We start from the raw sequence: 22,125 nt of genomic DNA on the forward strand, positions 1-22,125 counted from the left end.
GCAGGAGAGACAGCTCGCTCTCCGCGGCTTCTCTGCTCCTGGAGACGGAGCTGCGGAAGACACAGCTCCCTCTGTGCGTCTCGTCTGCTCCAGAGACGGAGCAGCACTTTCGGTCCGTACGGCAGCTCACACAGATCAGAATGAGCTGCGAATGTGCAAAATGTTCTGCCAAAAACAGGTCTGCTTCCTTTTATGTTGAATTTATTCCTTTTTCTGAACTCCTGAATCGAGATCCCATAATTGATTGAGACATTCAGCTTTATTCAAACAGTGAACAAGTCTTATGAATGATATGGGGTCGAGGTATCGTGACAACAGTAGTTCTTACTCTTTTTGATTGGGTTGCTCTAAAGATTTAGCCACCTTAAATAAAGAGTAAATTCCACCATATTAAGCTGCAACAATACAGACTCCAGTATTTCCTGACCTCACTAATATTTATATGCCTCAAATTCTCGCAGTAATGTTCTACTACCATCTGTTGTAACCATTTCCCAAAAGAAAAGTTTTTTTGTTGTTGTTGTTTTTGTTTTTGTTGTTGTTTTTGCAGGAAATGTGGGACAGCGTCCCCATGGACACACTCAAAGGAAGCACTGGGCAGGCAGGGGTCTACAAAGTTTGATTAGTATGTTCCAAATAACTTTATGAAAGAACTTAAATCAGCAAATTTTAATAATAAAAAAAAGTTGCATTGGATATTGTACACTGCTGCACATACTCTGCTGATTATATTCCATAAAATCATAACCTTTAATACCCAGATTTCGTTATTTGGTCAAAATGATCCCACAGCCTCAGAGGTCTATGGGGAACTATACAATTCAGACCCAATACTGTGGCTCAAGAAACTAATAATAATAATAATAATAATAAAAAGCCATTTTCAAACATCTCTGCTAGTCTTTGACTATATTACAGCAGCAAAACACTGGAAGATAAACACAGATTTTAGACTACATTTACTCATTTGCAGGATGAACAATATGCACCAAAATATCGTCTCTTTTATTTATCACGGTAGTTTTGTTCCCTCCAGCTATCAAGGTGAATGCTAACTAATGCTAATCACTCGTATTTACTTCTGTGTCAGTGGAAGCTGAAGTTCACAATTTGTTGAGCTGCTCATTCTCAGCATTCATTCACTGCTGCTGTATGCATCGATTCATCATTGGGCAGGCTATACAATCTCAGGAGAGGCGCTGCACGAGTTAAAAGCTCCTAAATCATCGGTAAATGTTTGTACTTACTTACTCACTCCGCCACAGAGCGCATGCAATGGGAAGGTTTTACGTAATGTCTTTGTGAATTCAGAGCCGAGGGCGTTCCTTCTTAAATTCAGTGTAACTGTGGGGCAATGAGCGGCTCCGCCTCTGTGAGCGATGTCCTATTACACTGAGGTAGTTAGATGCCGCTCTCCACAGGGTTCGCTCACAGCTCTTGGGGGGTGGGTCAGAAGAGATGGACACCTCTGTAAACCAATAACAAGGACCCTGACGAAGACAAAGACAGGCGCTGTGCCGCGATCTCTCTGGATGGAATGATGGATGATGGAAACAAAACCCTGAAGGTGAATGAATACCTCGGCCCAAGGTGTCTATTTCAGTTCAGATTTTGAATGATCATTGTATTTGTAGGACTTAAGATATCTAGTGTTAGAGTGGAGTAATGCCAAACCCATGGTCTTAGCACCACGGGTTAATGATTTTTTTCTGATTTTATGTCAGCAATAATACCAGGTGAAAAGACAATGTTGACTTTTGCTTTGAGCAGCAAGGAGCCATTTTCTCTAATGATTCTCCTTTACATTTTCAAACCAAAAAGGACAAAGTGCAGATTCCGCAGTGCTGAGATAGGATTAGCAGCAACAGTGGCTCTCATCTCCTTATTACAGGTCAGTGAAGAAGTGAAGAATTATATATCAATAACGTGACATATTTTAAACAGACTATTACTACATACAGAGTTATATGCAAAGTTAATATATATTATAAAGAGATCAGACATTCTGCAAATTGTATTGCTCAATTTCTGATATTTCCTGAGTTTAAAACACTGGCTAAAGCATATATTAATTTTTTGCACAAGCCACATTTTTCCAATATGCTAAATTTGGCAAATAAATAATATTAGTAATAAATAGTAACTGTGCAGGACAGTGCAACAGTAGAGGGGTGTGTTCTCTGTGTATTTATTTTCACTACAATCAATGTAATTTTGTATTTTAAATTGAAAATTTTGCACTGAGGGTGGTCCTTATTGTTAAGATCTTATTCAGTCTGACAGCTTTCTGCATTCCTCAGCCCTCATGTTTGAATGTGGCGTATTACTACAATAACAGCCAGAGGAGAAATGCCTCATTTTAGAGTTGCGCCAAAAATCCTCACAGTGACAAATGGCTTCCCTTCCTCTGTGCAACAGGAGAACACTGATGCTGTGTGTGGAGTGTGGAGGCCAATTGGGTGAGGGTGGCTAATACAGATGAGAGTTTTCATGTGGAATTTTGCACACAAAGAATTTCCCCCATCTCTTTCCCTGTGGTATGTGTATGTCTCTGTGTTTTATTTTTCCATGTTTCTTTTTAAGGCCTTTCTTTACATCTGTCTGCATTCCCCTCCTCATTTCTCCTTTTATCTGACCATCACAGAGTTAAAATTGCTTAATTGGACGTGGAAGTATTTACTGTTCATGTCCTGTAGAGGTTACTCCAAGTTTTCAGAGATTACATATCTGGCAACTCAAATATTTTGTCTGCTGCACAAAAAAGGTCTCAATCTCAAAATTTTTGTGCATACAGAAGAGGAATTTGGTTAACCTGGGTCACACATTCTGGTACCTTTTTAAGTCACTATTAATAGAAGAGAAAGAATTTTGAGAGGAGATTAACAGGTAATGAAAGGATTGTTTTGAAGCTGAATGATTAGCATGGCTAGCATAAGAGGAAAAAAGCCACATTATTTCACAAGCTAAAACTGCAAATTAACAAGACTTAAAAACTGTTGTTCATGGAAAAAAATTGGAGTTAAACTTGACTTAAAGTGAATGCTTAAACTTAAAGTGAATGCTTAAACTTAAAGTGAATGCTGGTTTAGACACAAGACATCAGATTCTAATTACTTTTAATAGCAGAAAAGCTATGTTAGTAGACAGAAGCCTTTCATACTTTATCTTAACAAGAGAGGTGAACAAAGGCAAGATAATTAACTCTCTCTCTCTCTCTCTCTCTCTCTCTCTCACACACACACACACACACAAACACACACACACACACACACACACACACACACACCATGTCTATTTGGCTAAAGCATAAGACATACTTTTGCTGGCAAGATTTGTGTATATGTTGCCATAGGTTCTAAGGACACAATCGACACAAGCTAATCTCCTGTACTATTCATTCATTCATTTTCCTTAACCTCTTCATCCTGATCAGGGTCACAGTGGGTGGACGGGCTGCCAGACCATTGCAGGACATCACACTCAACCACGGGCACATTAACATTGCTAATTGACCTACCAACAAATGTTTTTGAACTGTGGGAAGAAACAGTACCACCCTGAAGATGTGGATATGAAGAGAGCACATCAAACTCCTCACAGTCAGACACCCAAGGTGAGGTTTGAACCCAGGGCCCTGGGATCCCGGAGCTGTTACTTGCAGTGTAACTGTGCCACCCCTTTGCTATTCGGCAGCTTCTCTATTACACATTGGCTCAAATAGACTGTGAAAACAATTTTTACATTGTTACCAACTGCTTTCTACAAAAAGAAACTAAATCCTGTTTGAATAGTTGTTAAATATTGCTTGATTACCTCATGCAGATGTGCCTTTTTCATCTGATTATTTCTTTCTGACTCTTCACAACCAAATTCCCAAGCCTTGTATAAATAACTGTTCTGAATACAGAAATCTGAAAATCAGAAATCTGAATGAGCATGATAACACTTAAATTATATAAATACACCAATCAACCATAACATTATGACCACCACCTTTTTTCTACACTCATTGTCCATACTCTCAACTCCACTGACTCTACAGGAGCAATTTATAGTTCTACAATAAAAGACTGTAGTCCACCTGTTTTTCTACATATATTGTTCGCTTTCTTTCAGCCTGTTCTTCAATGATCAGGACCCCCAGATGACCACCAGAGAGCAGGTATGATTTTCATGGTGGATCATTCTCAGCTCTGCGATGATTGATGTGGTGCTGTTGGTGTGTGTTGTGTTGGTACAAACGGATCAGACACAACAGGTCTGCTGGAGTGTATTTTTAAACCCTCAATGTCACTGCTGGACTGAGAACAGTCCACCAACCAAAAATATCCTGCCAACAGCCACCTGTGTCCACTGATGAAGGACTACAGGATGACCAACACAAACTGTGCAGCAACAGTCTGCACAATCTATGTGGAGAATGACTCACCATCCAGCCGTTATAACTGACAATGGGGATGTATAATAGACATGTAAACTTTCGCCAGAATTAGTGTTTTTAATCATTTTAATATATTTTCATGACAACTTTCAGTCAAATACAAGACATTTTCTTTTAAATGTGGAAATAACACCTTTTATGGACAGATTAATAGATGTATGGCAATATATATAGAGAAACCAAACCAAGAATAATGTAGATGAGGCATGTAGATGAACAACTTTTTTGGCATTTCTGGTCCAATTGCTCAGTGGAATAAACTAAATCTTTGTGGTATAGGGAATGATAAAACTGATAACAGTCAACACAATCAATTGTTTAAATTAAATGGGGACCAAAAAATACAGATTAGTGATTGTCTTTGGCATCACTGCACATGCACAGCTCATTCACGTTTGTCAGCTGTTGCATGGACTGAATACACTGCTTTCCCTCTCTGAAACTCACTTAACAGAATAGAATAGACACAGTGAGGTGTGCCTCTCACTCAAGGGACAGTTCTGGCAAATATTTTCTCTGGAAAGTGGCTAAGAAACTAAAGGGGTCAGAAAGGTCAAAAAATCTAAGCAGCGTAGATGGCAACATTGTTTACAGAATCTTACTGTACACCCACACACACCCATGCATGAGACCCCATGGAACCTAAAGCTCCATCAAACCATGACACACACATAAGAGGAGACATGTGTCTGCATTCCCCTGTGGCTGCTACTAGACTGATAAGAGCGAAAGAACAACCAAAGTTCCACCTTAAGCTAAAGTGTTACAGCAGATGGCTGATGAGTCACATAAACAAACTACAACTCCCCTCAAACAACACAGTACAAACAACTAAGTGTGTTTTGTCAGTGGAGATACAGGCTGTGGGCATTTATCATGTGTGTGCTAAGTGTATTTCTCTATAAGACCACAGGGTTGACTATCAGGAGGGCTTTATACTGTAAACAAGCAGGGGATAATATAGTACAGTTAGTGAAGCAAATAAATGGAGAGAACCCCACTCAACCATGGAGTTGTGTGTTTGTGACTTTGTCAAAGGTGGTCCTTTAAGATGGTCTTAATTGAACTTAGAGCGACTTGCAAATTTTGCGTTTTGCATTTTCGTAAGCTATTAAAAATGTGGATATTGTTTATAATGCTTCTATTATAAACAATATATTATAGAGGGGGGGCTTCCGTCGATGGGTTCTATCGACTGATGATTCTGATGATTCTCTTCCACCTCTAGCTCGTCCACAACTTGTGCACGCACTCAGAGCGTAGGTTATGTCCGCTGCGCATGCGTGCTTGCAGACCTCACCCAGCAACAAGAAATCCTGTTTTCTGATTGGCTGATAGATCGCTAATTCAAGACAGTTGTAGGAGCGCAGAGTATTCTGCCTTTGACTCGTTTGTAGGATTAATTTCTGTGTAGCGAAGTTTGTGTGAGTGTGTGAATTTATTGAAACACGTGTCTCACACTGAGACTTGAAAGCCCTGGTTAAACCTGAGTGAGTGAAAACTTGCCATTTGTAAAATCTCCAAGCTACAGTAGTAAACACATTTGTTTTTCAACGACTCTCAGTGGCAGAGTTTCACACGCTCCTTGGATTGGTGGCCAATGAAAAACTCCAGCAAGAGCCAGATGGAGCAACAAAGAACAATGAAATTCAATTGCTCTGTCTGAACTGGGGTGCTGAGCCGTGTTCAGTCCCCAAAAAAACCCCACCACAAACACATAAAGAGTAAACAACACTTAACTTTACTGCAATTGTTATTGTGGTTTCCAAGGCCCATGGATCACACCATTAGTGACGTCACTGGCTACATTTCAAGTGGAAAACCAACCAGGGAACAAGCGAGTAGAGCTGTAAAAATTAAAATAAAATAAAGCAGGTACCATGAAGATGAAAAGCTTCAATATTGAGGGTATAAGGTTGTAATTAACTGGCGAAAGAACATAATTGGAAAGCTGTGAAATTATAATGGGTGAAACGCAAGTATGATTACAGTGAGGAAAGTCAGTGAGTGATGCTCCATTTTCCTTCTTTGTGTTTGGAGATAATCCTAAACTAGGTGACATTTGATCAATGGCCAGGTGTAGAAACCTGTCTGAAACAGCGCAATATGTCAAGGGCGGAGACACATTCCTTACACTAAAAGGACGGGGATGCTGGAGCCGATGAAATGTGTGTGCATTTAAGAAGGCAAGAGAATGCAGCAGAGCTGTTTATTTTACCTTACTAAATATAGAAGCCCTCAGAGAGATGGCAAGAGAACTGCAAACATTGCTGATGATGCCATAAGGGCTATCATGGCTATGCACCTGGTTGTCTGGGGTGTGTGTGTGTGTGTGTGTGTGTGTGTGTGTGTGTGCCCATCATGTTTAAATGTTTTTGTGAGAGTTTTTGTCGCCTTGCCACATGCCAGTGTGTGTTTGTGTTTTTGAGTGCAAATTTGGGTGTGTTGGTGAATAAATCAGATGAGTGGGACAAGAGTAGTTAAACATAGCAGTGAGCCACAATAGACCAGAGGCTGAGCACCCCACGTTGACAATAGAGTCTACACAGAGAGAGGCAGTGGTTCACCAACTGAGGCCATGACCTCATTGGGGGCCACAGGGAGGTGCTGAAATATGGCCATGGATAAATGATACATTTTTGAAGTTGTAAGGGCCCAGCAAACAATCACATTTTGCCCTTTCCCTTATACTAATCAATGTTTTTGTTTTACAGTTTTGTCAATTTTCAAGATCATAAAAGCACATTTTTAATGCTTCCTGCTGTTTCACAAAAACGTACAGATTCATTAGTCAACTGCGTGCCAACATTTCCATAACATAGATATGTTTTTTGCTGTAACATTTATAATCACATACAGTGGTACCAAACTTGGTGAAGGTGAATACATGCTCCAGCCTAGGGCTGTGTATTGGCAAGAACCTGGCAATACGATACATATCACGATACAGGGGTTACAATTCAATATAATGCGATATATTGCGATATACTGAAATTTTTAGGAAAAGTGCCATAGTATAAGAAACCATGTAAACAAAGATCATACTATTGGTGAGGACATGAAAACACACAGAGTGTAGGACTTAATATACTATAAAATGAATGGTAATGTTGACAGAACATAGGCTCTCCCCACTTACTAAATTCCAATTTAACAAGTAGTCGAGGGTGCTAGGCAGAGGTCAAAGAGTAAACAGAGAGAGAGGACTGTGTAAGGCAATGCACTATGAAGATGCTTGTTTGAAGAGAAGCAAGTTGACAGCTACTTAATGCATCATGGAGAGTGCATAGTGTTATCTACAGGGATTTCCAGCCAGTAATCTGCATTTGAAAGTGCTCTTCAGGAAAAGACCTGCATGAATGCTCTCTTTCTCCCCCCCCCCCCCCCCCCCCCCCACACACACACACACACACACGATCATTTATTATGCATCTGACCTATTATGGAACAGTGGGAATACAGTAAAAGCAGTAAAAGCTACAACAAAGCCTAAGATATAAGATGTATGGCTTTGTGATAAGTGAGAGAACGAGTTACAGACTTTCTGTCAAATTGTATGTATCTTTTGTGAATTTCCAAGTAATGGTTGATTTTCAAGCTCACCTTTCAATTATTTTTAGTGGAGTAGTAGACAGGACAAGCTAATCAAGCTTCTCTGGGATGTGATGGATGGAAAAAGGGAGTGGGTGGCATCCTGCCATACAAGAAGCAAGACAAGATTTATATCTCAGATCTCACAGTGATATTGGAAAGATATTTTCACTAGTTAAGAGACAAAAGCTGTTTTGTAAACTGCCTTGGATAACGGCCTCTAAATGCCATAAATGCAAAATATAAACTTTACTTAATTATAATTCCTTAGCAGAGGCTCATCAGCAGAGGCCATCATAATCATTATCCCTCATCAGCACAGACCGACATGAACATTGTTGGAGTGTACCCGTTATCAGCACAGGCAAACATGAAAATTGCTTCTCATTAGCACAGGCAAATATGAACATTACCCCCTCATCAGCACAGTCTCATCTAAACACTGCCCCTCATCAGCACAAGTCAACATATATATTTATTTTAGTGAAGCCATACAAATTTTGTAATTGTGTAAACTTTTGGAATAAAAACATATTTTGAATAAAACATTTGGAAAACATTGACATTTCACCAAAACTGAACATTGTCCATTGAATTTAATGTGTTTTCTGGAATATTGTCCTAATATTTCATAAAAGTGTGTGTGTGTGTGTTTGTTTGTAGCAGGACATTGTGCGATCCATCAGTGTCATATGTGTTGTACACCCTGTGACACCACCGAACACACAGATGGAGCGTGCTTTAGAGCAGATTGCTATATCCCCCATTGGTCTCACACTCATCAACACACACACGCATAATATATAACAAGGGTCTGGAGGACAGCAGAGCCCCTATAGGGTAGGATCATCACCATCAGGTAGGAGCAGCATTTATTTATTCAGTCCTGCCTCTCCATGCCTGCCTTTTGACCCACTGTTTAACTCCTTCCATACAGCTCTGTGAATCATCGTAGTTCTTAGTCTGGAAAACTTTAAAAGTATTTTTACATTTAAAGTTCAATTTAATATAACAAGAATTCATTTGCCGTTATTTGAGCCAATTTTCTTGGTTATTGGTTATGAAATCATTGTATATTTATGAGAAAAAAACATTAAAAACATTACATTAAATTACATTAAATAGATGTTTAAAATAATGCTGGGTCAGCAAGCCACAGGAAAAACACTGGCAGTGTAATTGTGCGACGGAAAATAAAGGAAAAGAAAGGATGGTGGCAATTATAAGGACTTTTCAGATAGCCTCCTCATCAGTAAAGCATCCCTAAGACTACCTCAGACTTAAATATAAGTGAATTAGAAGCTGTTGGATTACATTGATTTTCCTTCTCTCTTTAAGCCAATGTGAAGATGATTTGCACGCCCACATTAATCGTTTAAAAGACAGAAAGAAGAAAACCGGGTTAAGATTAGTCTGCTTTACAGGAATGGGTTTCTCCTTCTGAGTCAGACTCAGTCCTTAAAATATATACACAGACAAAAATCATATTTGTCTTAACAAATAGCACAGTGTCATCTCAGAGGCAATATCGGGGACCAAGCATTACAGGAGATGAATGGAGTGTCATTCAGTAGTTAGTCTCCACTACCTCCCATTCATTTTGAGACATTTAGCAAGGCATGTTAATGGCTGGTTTTGAATTACAGTGCTTATCTTTGGGACAGGAGGAGGACAAGAGGAAAGACAGAGAGAGCAGATTCTCCAGGTTTTGTAAAGTCTCAGACCCCTTGCACTAGCAATGGAGGTCCTAGGATGGGCTGAATGGGCCCAGTTCCTGTGGCAGCAGGTTTTGCCCCATGTGGCCCAAAATCAAATTAGAAAGAATAATGACCTATAGTTCGATTGCATATATATAGCAGCACAGTGGTGCAGCTGGTAGTGTCGCAGTCACACAGCTCCAGGGACCAGGGAGGTTGTGGGTTCAAGTGGGTTGTGGGTTGGGCGACTGTATGGTGTGTTCTCCCCATGTCCGCGTGGGTTTGCTCCGGTTTCCTCCCACAGTCCAAAAACGCACGTTGGTAGGTGGATTGGCGACTCAAAAGTGTCCAAATGTGTGAGTGTGTGTCACCCTGTGAAGGACTGATGCCCCCTCCAGGGTGGGCTCCGGGCCACCGTGACCCTGAACTTGATAAGTGGTTTCAGAAAATGAATGAATGGATGATGAAATGTACATTCAGAATACACATCAGCTTACAGCAGAAAGTAGTAGAGATGGTAACTCAAACTGTATGCTTAATACTCAAGTATTACAGTGTCTGTATCACAGTACTCACTATATTCTATACAAACTAGTGCTGACCTGTGTGTATATTCAAATTATCTATATATGTATAGCATATCATATTCTGACATAATTTATGTATGTTTTTCATTAGCTTAAACATATACTTATGTATATTCATAATTCTTGTATTCATATTTATTGAATATTTACTTTGCTCTTGGAATAATAATACAATGTTAATATCTGCAAATTTGTAATATTTGGACTGTAGGTGGAAACCTTGCTTGAACCCACAACCCCAGGACCATGGAGCTGTGTAACAGCGACACTGCTGTGCCACCATGTCGCCCTTCCCCAGTTCATTATTCCTGTTGTGTTTGGGTCAAATTTTAATAATTTATAAAATTGCTGAATTTTTAATAGGAAAAGTAGACAAAAAATATAAAAGGTCATCAAACCAAATATAGGACCCTGGTTGGGCAGATATGTTGAACCAAGGCTGATGCTAATAGGAGTATTTATATTAAATTGATAGTTTGATTTAAAGCAAAATGCATTCTGATACACTCTAGGTCATTATATTTATAAATTGTCTGAAATAATATTTTATACTAAGATTATCTATTTATTCAAAGCAGTAAAATGCTGTGGTTAAATTATGCTAACAATATTATCTATTAATGTTTAGTATTAGGGTACTATGCAAAATACTGTGGGAGATAATAAAATTCTATAACATTCATAATCATTGTCATTGTACAATAAACAGTATATATTTTTTTCTTTTAATGCTTGAAAACCAGTTCAATGGCTTAATATTTGGAGAGCAATATGGCTGACTGTCGTAGGCCCCAGTGGAATGACCATTCACTATCTAGACTTAATCAGTAAAGTACTTTAAAAGGTGTTATGGCTCTTTGGCAGCATTAGTTACTTTTTAACAATCATTCAGTCTGTAAACGGGGAATCATGTTCGTTCGTGCAGCCACTTGGAAATGTCAGCTTTAAAAACTTAGGACATAGAGACGACTCGCACTGTGAATTCCTGAGGCCTTTTTTTTTTTTTTACCATCCCATGTGTAAGGCTCTAGTGTCCATCCATCCACATCCATGTACTCTTTGTGGTAGAGTAACTAGAATAGCTTCCTATGTGCAGACTTGATCTATACAGCAGAAAGGGATTTCTGTCATTTGCTCTGGTTTGTGTTTTCGCCAAGGCACACAGTCTGAATGAATAAAGCAAAACATATGCGATCCATAGGTTAATAAATATTTCCTCTAGGTAGATCTCTCTGATTTAGGACCAAGAGCCCACAAATTACTTAAGAGACAGATACTGCAGACACAGCAGGAAATACTATATATATAAATAGCTCAGAGCCAAAACTAAAGAGTTTAAAATGACATTATGAACGATTCATTAAGCCTTTATCAAAATCCAAAGCAAAGATATTATCCAAATCAGACACAACCTACACAGACATACTGTATCACTTTCTAACAATGAATGCACGCTTTTCAAATTTGGTTCCAGACACAAAGAAGGCATGGCTGCACATGGTGCATTTCTGGATGCATTATTATACCATAGCAGAGATCAGTATGTGTGGTTATACTGCCACCTGGCCAGGAGCTATTGTACTGCTATTGTACTACACTACACAGCCAAACGTTTGACACCTGCTCATTACTTCTGAAATTAATAGTTTGAACCCATTTCCTGCAGAAACAGGTTACACTCTTCTAGGAAATCTTTAAACCTAGGAGTTGACATTTCTGTGAGGATTTAATTGCAATTCAGCCAAAAGTTCTTTAGTGAAGTTATGGGGTTGGATGATTGACTCTAGATTCCAAAAAGCCACTCCAAATCATCCCAAACATATTGGATAGGGCTCCACCATTCAAAGGAATGCAGATGCTTTGCTCTACACTGAACATTGTACTAGAGGCTCATGTGTGGCTGCTCCAGTGCCTTCCATTCTATTGGCAGCAATAAACTACAAACAGTGATTATATATAATTTGTGTAATATTACAGCACAATGTATGATTATTTATCTCAATGTAAATTTGTATTTTGATAAAATTAGGATTACTGAGTCTGGTGGAGGGAACAAAAAATGCATGTGTGTTACATGAGTCCCCTAAATAATCCTGGTTCAGAATTCAGGGGTCTCTAGTTGGGAGTTATTTGGAACACATCATTTTTATCTATTAACATGACATACAAGAACTATTTTAAAAAATGTCCTTCCTCAGTATTTCTAGCGTATGTTGCTTGTACGAATATAATCTTACCCAAATACTTTAAAATGACTTAAGATTTTAAACCAAAAAGTTTCTCCCCAATTCTACCCTACACATGTACATATTGATGCACTCAAAGTGTATATTAAACCGTTCCATATACATAATACATATTCAAACTGACTCAACAGGAGAAAATGTCCCAACTTTTTAAACCATTTTTAATTTAATACTTTTATGGAAAGGTAACACTCAGTATGCAATCCTCTTATCAACTTGTAAAGCCCAAGAAATTAAATGTAAAAATGAAAAACAAGGATTTGAAAACAAAAATAATTTTAATGTGCACGCAATTCGGAAAATGCCAAAACGTTTCTAAATACAAGATCTAGCAATGAGGGAATCAACTTCACAGATAGTAGGACATGAGACTTAGTGGACATCATATCAAGGTATAAAAAAAAAAGGGCTTTCTGTTCTCCCCTCAAGATGTGTCCATCTGGGCTGATTCTGCAGAAGAGAAACAAAACGTGAATTCATTCAGTATTAATTCACTCACATTTGCACAGAGCTCAGAGGTGTTTGAATATGCTTTCAACATCTCAGTTCATCGCCCACTCAGACTAAAGCTATGTCATACATACATACATACATACATACATACATACATACATACATGGACAATGAAACTGAAACACCTGGTTTTAGACCACAATAATTTATTAGTATGGCACAGTGGTCAGAGGGATTTTAAGCCATTCTTCTTGCAGGATAGTGGCCAGGTCACTACGTGATGCTGGTGGAGGAAAACGTTTCCTCACTCGCTCCTCCAAAACACCCCAAAGTGGCTCAATAATATTCAGATCTGGTGACTGTGCAGGCCATGGGAGATATTCAACTTCGCTTTCATGTTCATCAAACCAATCTTTCACCAGTCTTGCTGTGTGTATTGGTGCACTGTCATCCTGATACACGGCACCACCTTCAGGACACAATGTTTGAACCATTGGATGCACATGGTCCTCCAGAATGTTTTGGTAGTCTTTGGCAGTGACGTGCCCATCTAGCACAAGTAGTGGGCCAAGGGAATGCAATGATATGGCAGTCCAAACCATCACTGATCCACCCCCATGCTTCACTCTGGGCATGCAACTGTCTGGGTGGGACGCTTCTTTGGGGCTTCTCCACACCGTAACCCTCCCGGATGTGGGGAAAACAGTAAAGGTGGACTCATCAGAGAACAATACGTTTCACATTGTCCATGGCCCAAGATTTGCGCTCCTTGCACCATTGAAATCGACATTTGGCACTGACATGAGTGACCAAAGGTTTGGCTATAGCAGCCCGGCCGTGTATATTCACCCTGTGGAGCTCCCGACGGACAGTTCTGGTGGAAACAGGAGAGTTGAGGCAGCTGTGGTTTTATGTTTTTTGGATACAATCCGGGTTAGCACCAGAACATCCCTTTCAGACAGCTTCCTCTTTCGTCCACAGTTAATCCTGTTGGATGTGTTTCGTCCTTCTTGGTGGTATGCTGACATTACCCTGGATACCGTGGCTCTTGATACATCACAAAGACTTGCTGTCTTGGTCACAGATGCGCCAGCAAGACGTGCACCAACAATTTGTCCTCTTTTGAACTCTGGTATGTCACCCATAAATGTTGTGTACGTTGCAATATTTTGAGCAAAGCTGTGCTCTTACCCTCTGCTAATTGAACCTTCACACTTTGTTCTTACTGATGCAATGTGCAATTAATGAAGATTGGCCACCAGGCTGGTCCAATTTAGCCATGAAACCTCCTACACTCAGTTTCATTGTCCAACCCCTGTATATAAATATATGACATAGATACACACACACACACTACCCTTCAACAGTTTGGACAGACCCACTGGGAGTGTTTTCTTTCTTTTGGGCCAATTCCCACATTTTGTTTGTGAATGTACAGTACCAGTCAATTTTCTTATTCAATGTTTTTTTTTCCACTCTACATTGTAAATGAATATGGAAGACATTAAAACTGGAAGGAACTATGAAGGAACACATATGGAATTATGTAGTGAACAAAAAAGTGTTAAATAAACCAGAAAATGTTTTATACTTTAGATTCTTACAAGTAGCCACCTTTTGCTTTGATGAGATCTTTACACACTCTTAGCATTCTCTCAGTCAACTTCATGAGGTTGTGACCTGGAATGGTTTTCCGTGAACAGCTGTGGCCTCGTCAAGAGTTAATTTTTAGAACTGCTTGTGTTATGTGTTTGAGACCATAACTTGGGTTGTACAGAGGTAGGGCTGGTAAACAGTTCTACAGAGTGAACAGCCCTATTCCACTAATGAGACGTGTCCAAACTTTTGATGGGCAATTATATATATATATATATATATATATATATATATATATATATATATATATATATAAAATGTTGTTGTGAAGGTGGAATGCAAGACAAAGACCAAAGACAAGAATTCAAGATGAAACATATGATTAAGTTTCAAACTGTCCCATAAATGTAGTGCATCCTACATGCTAATAGAAAGGGCAGTTTTGACTCACGTGTTTCGTTGAAAAGGAAGGAATCCTGGTACTCCTTCATGTACTGTGAAGAACGTGACTCATCCAGGAAGAGAGAGTAGACACGTTTAATGTCCTCTACTTGGACCTCAGTACCCTGAGAACAGAAGATTTTCTATTCAGCATGACATTTATTCAAAGCAACCATTACTTCAAGTATTTTGCCAAGCAAAAAGATGTTATTTTGTGTACAACAGCATGTTGCCTTGTTACAAAAATATTTTAGCCTAGAATAAGCTGCTGATATTTCCTTTGATTTCCAGAACATGTAAACACACTTAAAAAAATATATATATATATAAAAATAAATATATATATTAGATCTATTCAATTACAAGTGCAAGCGTGTCCATTACCCTGCGTTTGCGGCACACCAGGCCAGCGGTGCTGATCAGCTGGATAGCATAGCGAAGTGACGTCTCCTGTCCAATACGTGTGAGCACTGTGTGTGCTTCCTCACTCAACTCCACATCCTCTTCCTCACACCTGGAGCAGAGATTCAGAAGGTACATTAAAAGTGATATTTCTAATACAAATACAGAAGCTTCAATAAGACAATATACACTTACAACACCATATTTTTATGCAGTGAAAAATTAGTCACACATTTGTTTCATATGTGTTTACTTCAGGTCTCCACTTTTTTTTGCATAATCTGAAGCTGAACTCAAGCTTGCCTTCTACATCTTTTTCATCACAAATGAAATGACCCAGAATTAATTACATAAATGTATGTATATGCAGTGTCAAAATATCATAGAAATATCTTGTTCCATTAAACCTAATTATAACCCAACAATTTTTTTGCTTCCCCTGCAAAGCTGACAGATTTACCCAACTCCATATGTGAACACACATTAGCAAGTGATTTCTCACCGAATCTTGAGGATCTGCCTTGTCTCTTTCTCTGTGTAAGGAGATGTGGCGATGATAAGCAGCCGGTCCAGCATGTCTAGAGGAATACCATGAGGACTCTGGTAGTTTGTGCCTCGAATTCTGTAACAGAAAAACAAACAAAAACCTAAAATTACACGAAGTAATTACAATTACATACAGTAATTACCATTACTTTGACTGAAGCTTATCACTGCAATATTGATGAGGATGAGAATTACTTTACCAAGTTTACACACCTTGTGATGCCTCGATTTGTGGCCATGATGAGTACAGGTGAAAGATCACTCTCTAAGGCTCGATTTAAGAAGGAGAAACACTCAATATCCAACATGTGAACTTCATCTATAAAGAGAACCTACAATGGAGGAGCAAAATTAACAATCTTATAATATCTGTAAACCACTCTTATAATATAAACGTAAACCAGTGCATGTATACTGAGTAGTACGTAATATCCAGGGACTCTTGTATTAAGAGACAAAAAAAAAAATTATTGGTTTATAAAATATATTTTGATATGGACAGGATACATATTCTCATCTAGATTGGATTCCAAACCCACTGAAGTGAAGTTGAGTTTAGATCAAATTCTCACTTGAACCAAAATGTTAAGCCTAAGGTCTTACATCCATTTCTAAACATAATATATAGTAAGGCCCAGAAATTAACCATATACTTCTGTACTCACCCCAGGAATGATCTCTGCCTTGCCCTCCTCTCTCCATTCTGAAACTTTAGCATTGATCTGCTCACGTATCTCTGACTTGATCTCTCCTGTGTCCCCTGTAGGCACAGCAGGCAAACACATGATGGATCAGTAAACTGTAAAGTCGTACTTAACATTAAATTAAGACAAAATAAGGCAATCTCATCCTGACTTGAGGCCTCTTTTAGGCTTCGGATACAGACCTGAGAACAGGGCCAGAAAGCCTTGTGTGCGGCTGTTGATAACATCAATCTCATGCAGTGAGACGGTATGGACAACCTCTTTTCGCTTCTGCAGCTCCCCTTCTGGACACTGCACAAACTGAGTCTGAAGTAGCACAGTAACAGAAAAAAGCTGTCAGAATCCCTGGCAAAATGCAGCCACAAACTCCCAAACCCCTTCATCCTGTTTTTCCAAACAGAATATGGTAAAAGCTATATTTAGCTATATTTATCTTAAAGTGGGCCACCTTGTAAATTTTAATGCTACTGTGATTGCAGTACTGAAAATGGGTCAGTTATCTGCATCAAATCTAGAGCAGAGCTTTTAATAAAATGCACACTTGTGCAGCTGATGAAACTGCTTGATAGAGATCAGGAATTCACATGGCTAAAAAGTGATTAAGCCTGACGCAAGTTATGAGAAATCCTTGATATTTCTGATATGTTTTGTGCTACATACTCAAAACAAATAACTTGGCAATGTAACTGTTGTGGGGTTTTCAGTTTTCATGCCAAATGAATATAGTTTACATGCAAGACGACAAACGTATAAAAAGTAATAGGAAAATTAAGCAATTTAAGAGCAAACAAAAGCTCAACTAACTATCCATTTTTACCAGCTCTCCAACATATTGGCCAGAACAACATAACTTCCTTGGTTCCTTGGTGTGTGTGTGTGTGTGTGTTCACTGACTCGGATATGCTAAATGCAAAGGAACAGTTATAAGGCCTCACAGATGCTGCTGAGCTTGATATAGTCTAGTGCCATACACAATAAATGAAATACAAAATAAAGAAGCAGCTTTGTGTATATTGTTATGATACAGGGATTCATAAAGCTGTTTCAGGCTATTTCTGTTTTATTTGAACATGACAATACCTACCTGTGCCCCCATAGCATCATAATCTCGTGCTCTGGTAAAAGACCGGCCAAGTTTGCTGATTTTTCCTGTGGCTTTATCAATGGTGATTACATCCCTACAGAGTAAAACAAAAATCTATTTCTCCAGCTTCAAGCATTAAACAGTTAAATAACTCAAAGTTATATACAATATGTACCACACAATCATGCACAGATGATATGTGCACACACTCACCCAGCCTGGACCTTCTCCTTACTAAGACTTTCAATCATTTTACTGCCCAGGTCATAAATAGTTTCCATTTCTGTTGTTTTCAGAGTCAGCTTGCCCACTTTTGCACCCTGAACACAGAGGGACAGACGGAGAAAAAGAGGGACAGAGTTAAGGAGAGAGAGAGAGAGAGAGAGAGAGAGAGAGAGAAATCAATAGTCCAAATCTAATAGAGTTTATTTAAGGTAATCTGGTGATTTTGCGCTTTAATAGTTTTTATGTGGACATGCTGCATTATAAAGAGAACTACTCTGAAATTTTAAAACAAATCAACATTATTCATTCATGCAACAGTGCAGCAGCAGCACCACCACCACCAAACGCATCAGTCACTTTTATTGCTATAAACTATTAATTTCCCTCTGCTAGTGATAAATATCTTTAATAACCTTTTCTTGATTAATCTAATTAACTGTATGAAAAAAAATCAGATATGTGCTGGAGTTCACCAGTATTCTCTTCCCTGGTCTACCTTCTTCACAATCGCAGGCAGGTTTTTATTGTTGCATTGTTTAGTAAAGTCATTTTATTTGTTTTTTATTCAACAAGTATATTTATATACATGTTGAAAAAACACAGATAGGAGAAACTAATTCAAAAACCAAGTGATTCATGTAAATCTGTAGGCAGTATCTTACCGTTCCTGTGGCAGGCCTGTCAATTTGAATTTCCACCACCTCGCCCTCAATGATCTCCGTCTCTTCTCTGTACAAACACCAGGCACATAAGTTCATTTCTTTTATAATTTAAAAAGAAAAATTATAACACCACTATGAATTTGCATAAGTTACTCAGTATTTGTTTGTTTGGTGTGAAGTGTAACCGTCACTAAGCAATGTACCAATTCATTAACAATAACATCATCATCTAGGACAGACTTTAAATCTCTACTACCTGCTGAACAAACAGTCCATTTAAACCCATTATAAATGAGTGATGGCAGGTCTACTCACTTGATTCTGACCCCGATGGCTTTACGGAAGGCCTGGCTCAAGGCCTCTGTCTTGCTCATTTCCAAAGAGAAGATCTCACTCCCTGCCAGAGCAGTGAAAGGTGTGTCTGGACCAAGTGACTGTGCAATGCCTGTGCAACCAAAATAAACATTTTCATTCAGAGAAAAAAAATGTTTTTTTTAAATAATAATAGGTAATCAATTATTGGTTTACATACACTTGAAAAACAATGTTGACATACAGTATTGTGCAAAACTTTTAGGCACCAGAGATTATGAAATTTAAAAAGCTATTTATCTGAGCAGTAAGTTTTTATTTGCTAAAAAACAAAGAACAAATAACACCCAATGTTAGAATAAAACAAAATAACATTATTCCAGTATGTGTGATATTCTGTGTAAATGTGTTGGTTTAACTTTTTCTAAATCTCTCCTTGTGGCAGTCCGTATTATTTGAGGTTGTCATCCAATACCTTTTACCAGTTAATAAATAATGATTTTAAATAATGTGGCCTGCCAATTTGAAAAAATTCATGCAATCAAGAAGAATCTGAACAAATCATTGTTCTTCAAACTCACTCACACCTACTGCTTTATAGAAAATATTTTTTTTTCTTATTCATATTATTATTTTTTGTGTTTACTGTGATTATATATACTTTTACACAAGAACCACGCTTACTGAGAAGGCATTAGTTTAAATATATATAATTATCTTAGATGCCTAAGACCTCTGCACAGTACTGTATTAAAATATAACAGATCGCATCAGTATGAGTCAGTTGCAATAAGTCCAGTTCCTATACAAAATAACATTTCAAAACTAAATGTCTTTATTCATTTCTTTATCTATTGAATTACATGGAAATATCTGAAAAATATTCTTACCCATAGCAATGGCAGTTTTGCCTGTCCCAGGCTGGCCAGCTATAAGCACTGCACGACCAGCAATGTGTCCATCTTTAATCATCTCCAGGATCAGACCAGCTGCCCGACGAGAAGCCAGCTGACCTACCATGCCCTGAGAGACCTGATATGCAAACAGAAGCATATATATGTATATAATATAATGAGAATAATATAGTGTATATATATCATATATTATATGACAATAATATGAACATCCTTACCTGTCGCGGTTCCAGGGCATCATCCAGTCCAAGGCCTCGGATGTGTGAGTGTGCACCTGAAGGAAAAGCAACAAGTTAAAATTTTAAAAGCAGACTTTTATTTTGAGAATGAAAGCAGATCATTTTTTAAAAATGTCAAACTCCAGAGAAACTCTGGAGAATCCTGACAAGAGATTTTCTGGAGTGTTTTTTTCAAACATGTAGAGCCCAGTGAGATAATTGTGTGTGTCAGACATCTTCTCGCAGCTGGAAATGTTCCATGTGCTTTAGGTATGGGGCAGCAACCATGCAACACATGCAGATACAGCATGATTCTCAAACATTAGCAGCTCCCTTCACATATGCGCTCACACAGATTTTTCAACTATGGGGCTAAGTAGATAAAGTCATTCAGCTCATGAATCTCCAGAAATGTTATGGGTTACTGTGCATGTGTGAAAGGGGCTTCAGCAAAAGGATTTACAGACTTACATCACCCTCTAGTATTTTGTCAGCATTAACTTTGTTGTCCTCATCAGGACTGCTGTGCCTGAGCCACTCATACCAGCGCAAAATGGACTAACAAGCAACCCTATCAGTGTCACTTAAGCACTGAGAATGATACTCTAATCAAATCATACATACTCAGTGGTGGACCTGTGGGAGTCCTGAACATTTAAGAACAGGGACCAACAAAGTATGCAGAGCAACAGGTGACTTTTATTGAAGAACTACAACGTGCACATAAGTGATAAATGGAGCTCATATATATATATATATATATATATATATATATGTGTGTGTGTGTGTGTGTGTTACTTTTTTTTGGGCAAACAGTGTATGTGAACACTTCATAAACTCTCAGTAGAATTAATCACATCACTCACCAATCCTCTCTATCCTGGTGATGTCTCGCACCTCGGGCACTTTCGTGGCTGCCATCTTTTACCAAAACAAAAAATATTTAAATGTGTTAATACGATAGCGGTTATTAAGTTACTAAGCATTCGGACGCGGTCCTCAACGGCGCCGTTACCATAGTGACACTTCAGCCATAACAGTGTAAATTTAGCGGGGACAGCTAGCACTAAGTTACTTTACATTATCTGCTCCGTAAAACAAATTTTAACTGCTAATGTAGGACATAAAATAACCCAAGCATTACCTGTACACTTTTATTTAAGACAAAATGAATGCTGCTTGACAGAAGCGCAAAGTTTAATTAGAGAAGTTCGAGTTCGCAAGCTTCTCTTTGGAATTTTCCTTTCCACCTTAAATGGTCCAGCAGATCCATTCTGACCCATGGGGGCCAGGAAGTAAACGTGCAATTGCGGCGCCATTTAAGGTGGAACGGAAAATGTCAAAAAAAAGTTTCGACGTTATTTGTTTAGAATATAATAAGTTTGTCTGTTAGAAAAAGACAAACATTTACATCAATTGCAGTTTAACACGAATATGCATATATCACGTACTTCAAAATGTGTCTGAGCAGATAACGTTTTCAATGGAACATTCAGCAAAGACATGTGCCAGTATGAAAAGCTAACCGGCTATGTAGCTGAAAAGCGAATTTAAGAAAGCGCTTCATTTTCTCTTGCACCTTAAATGCTATACACAAAATTATTACATACATAAATGACACGTTTGTAATCGAAATGGTTAGGGAAAACAATAATTGTGAATTAAAGCGCAGAGCCGCTCTCTCACCTGCGCTGCCATGTTCTCTTCTCTTCAGCGGGCTGTTTCTGAATGGAGGCGCTACTGAAATCCGTCCGGCTGACAAACACACTCACACTTACAATACCCCCTTAGCTGCCTCTTACAGTAACTCTATTTTCTGTCCAGCTGAAGATCATATATTAAACAAATTGCTTTTATATGCCTCTGTAGTGAGATTTCCAAAAGGTTAAATTGTTGTAACTTAAATTCTAGACAAGTCAATGTTTACTAGACAGAAACGGAACTGAATTGGTAGGCAGAGTCTCAAATGGCACCCTACACCCTACATAGTGTTTCCCACATAAAAC

At 38.5% G+C, this 22,125-nt stretch overlaps 1 protein-coding gene across 1 annotated transcript; it reads right to left on the minus strand.

The window, feature by feature from the left end:
- Positions 1–12,762: 12,762 nt before the first annotated feature.
- Positions 12,763–22,057, minus strand: ruvbl2 (RuvB-like AAA ATPase 2). The gene is made up of 15 exons (XM_066660443.1): positions 21,806–22,057; positions 20,986–21,040; positions 20,120–20,175; positions 19,878–20,019; positions 18,991–19,120; positions 18,676–18,742; positions 18,002–18,108; positions 17,789–17,882; positions 16,887–17,010; positions 16,666–16,760; positions 16,214–16,332; positions 15,957–16,076; positions 15,437–15,566; positions 15,063–15,177; positions 12,763–13,012 (listed from the first exon to the last, which is right to left on the minus strand). Exons 1-15 carry the CDS (start codon positions 21,815–21,817, stop codon positions 12,987–12,989), a joined length of 1,392 nt encoding a protein of 463 aa, XP_066516540.1. The 5' UTR covers positions 21,818–22,057; the 3' UTR covers positions 12,763–12,986.
- Positions 22,058–22,125: the final 68 nt, after the last annotated feature.

This window comes from Hoplias malabaricus, chromosome 2, assembly GCF_029633855.1.
Source record: "Hoplias malabaricus isolate fHopMal1 chromosome 2, fHopMal1.hap1, whole genome shotgun sequence".
In the NCBI taxonomy this organism is placed as follows: domain Eukaryota; kingdom Metazoa; phylum Chordata; class Actinopteri; order Characiformes; family Erythrinidae; genus Hoplias; species Hoplias malabaricus.

Excerpts from the sequence above, each read along its gene's own strand:
- ruvbl2 (XM_066660443.1), bottom strand. Across the intron at positions 17,011-17,788 it reads ATGATGCTATGGGGGCACAG|ACTCAGTTTGTGCAGTGTCC; the intron begins GTAGGTATTGTC and ends GTGCTACTTCAG. Across the intron at positions 15,567-15,956 it reads AGGCAGATCCTCAAGATTCG|GTGTGAGGAAGAGGATGTGG; the intron begins GTGAGAAATCAC and ends TCTCTGCTCCAG.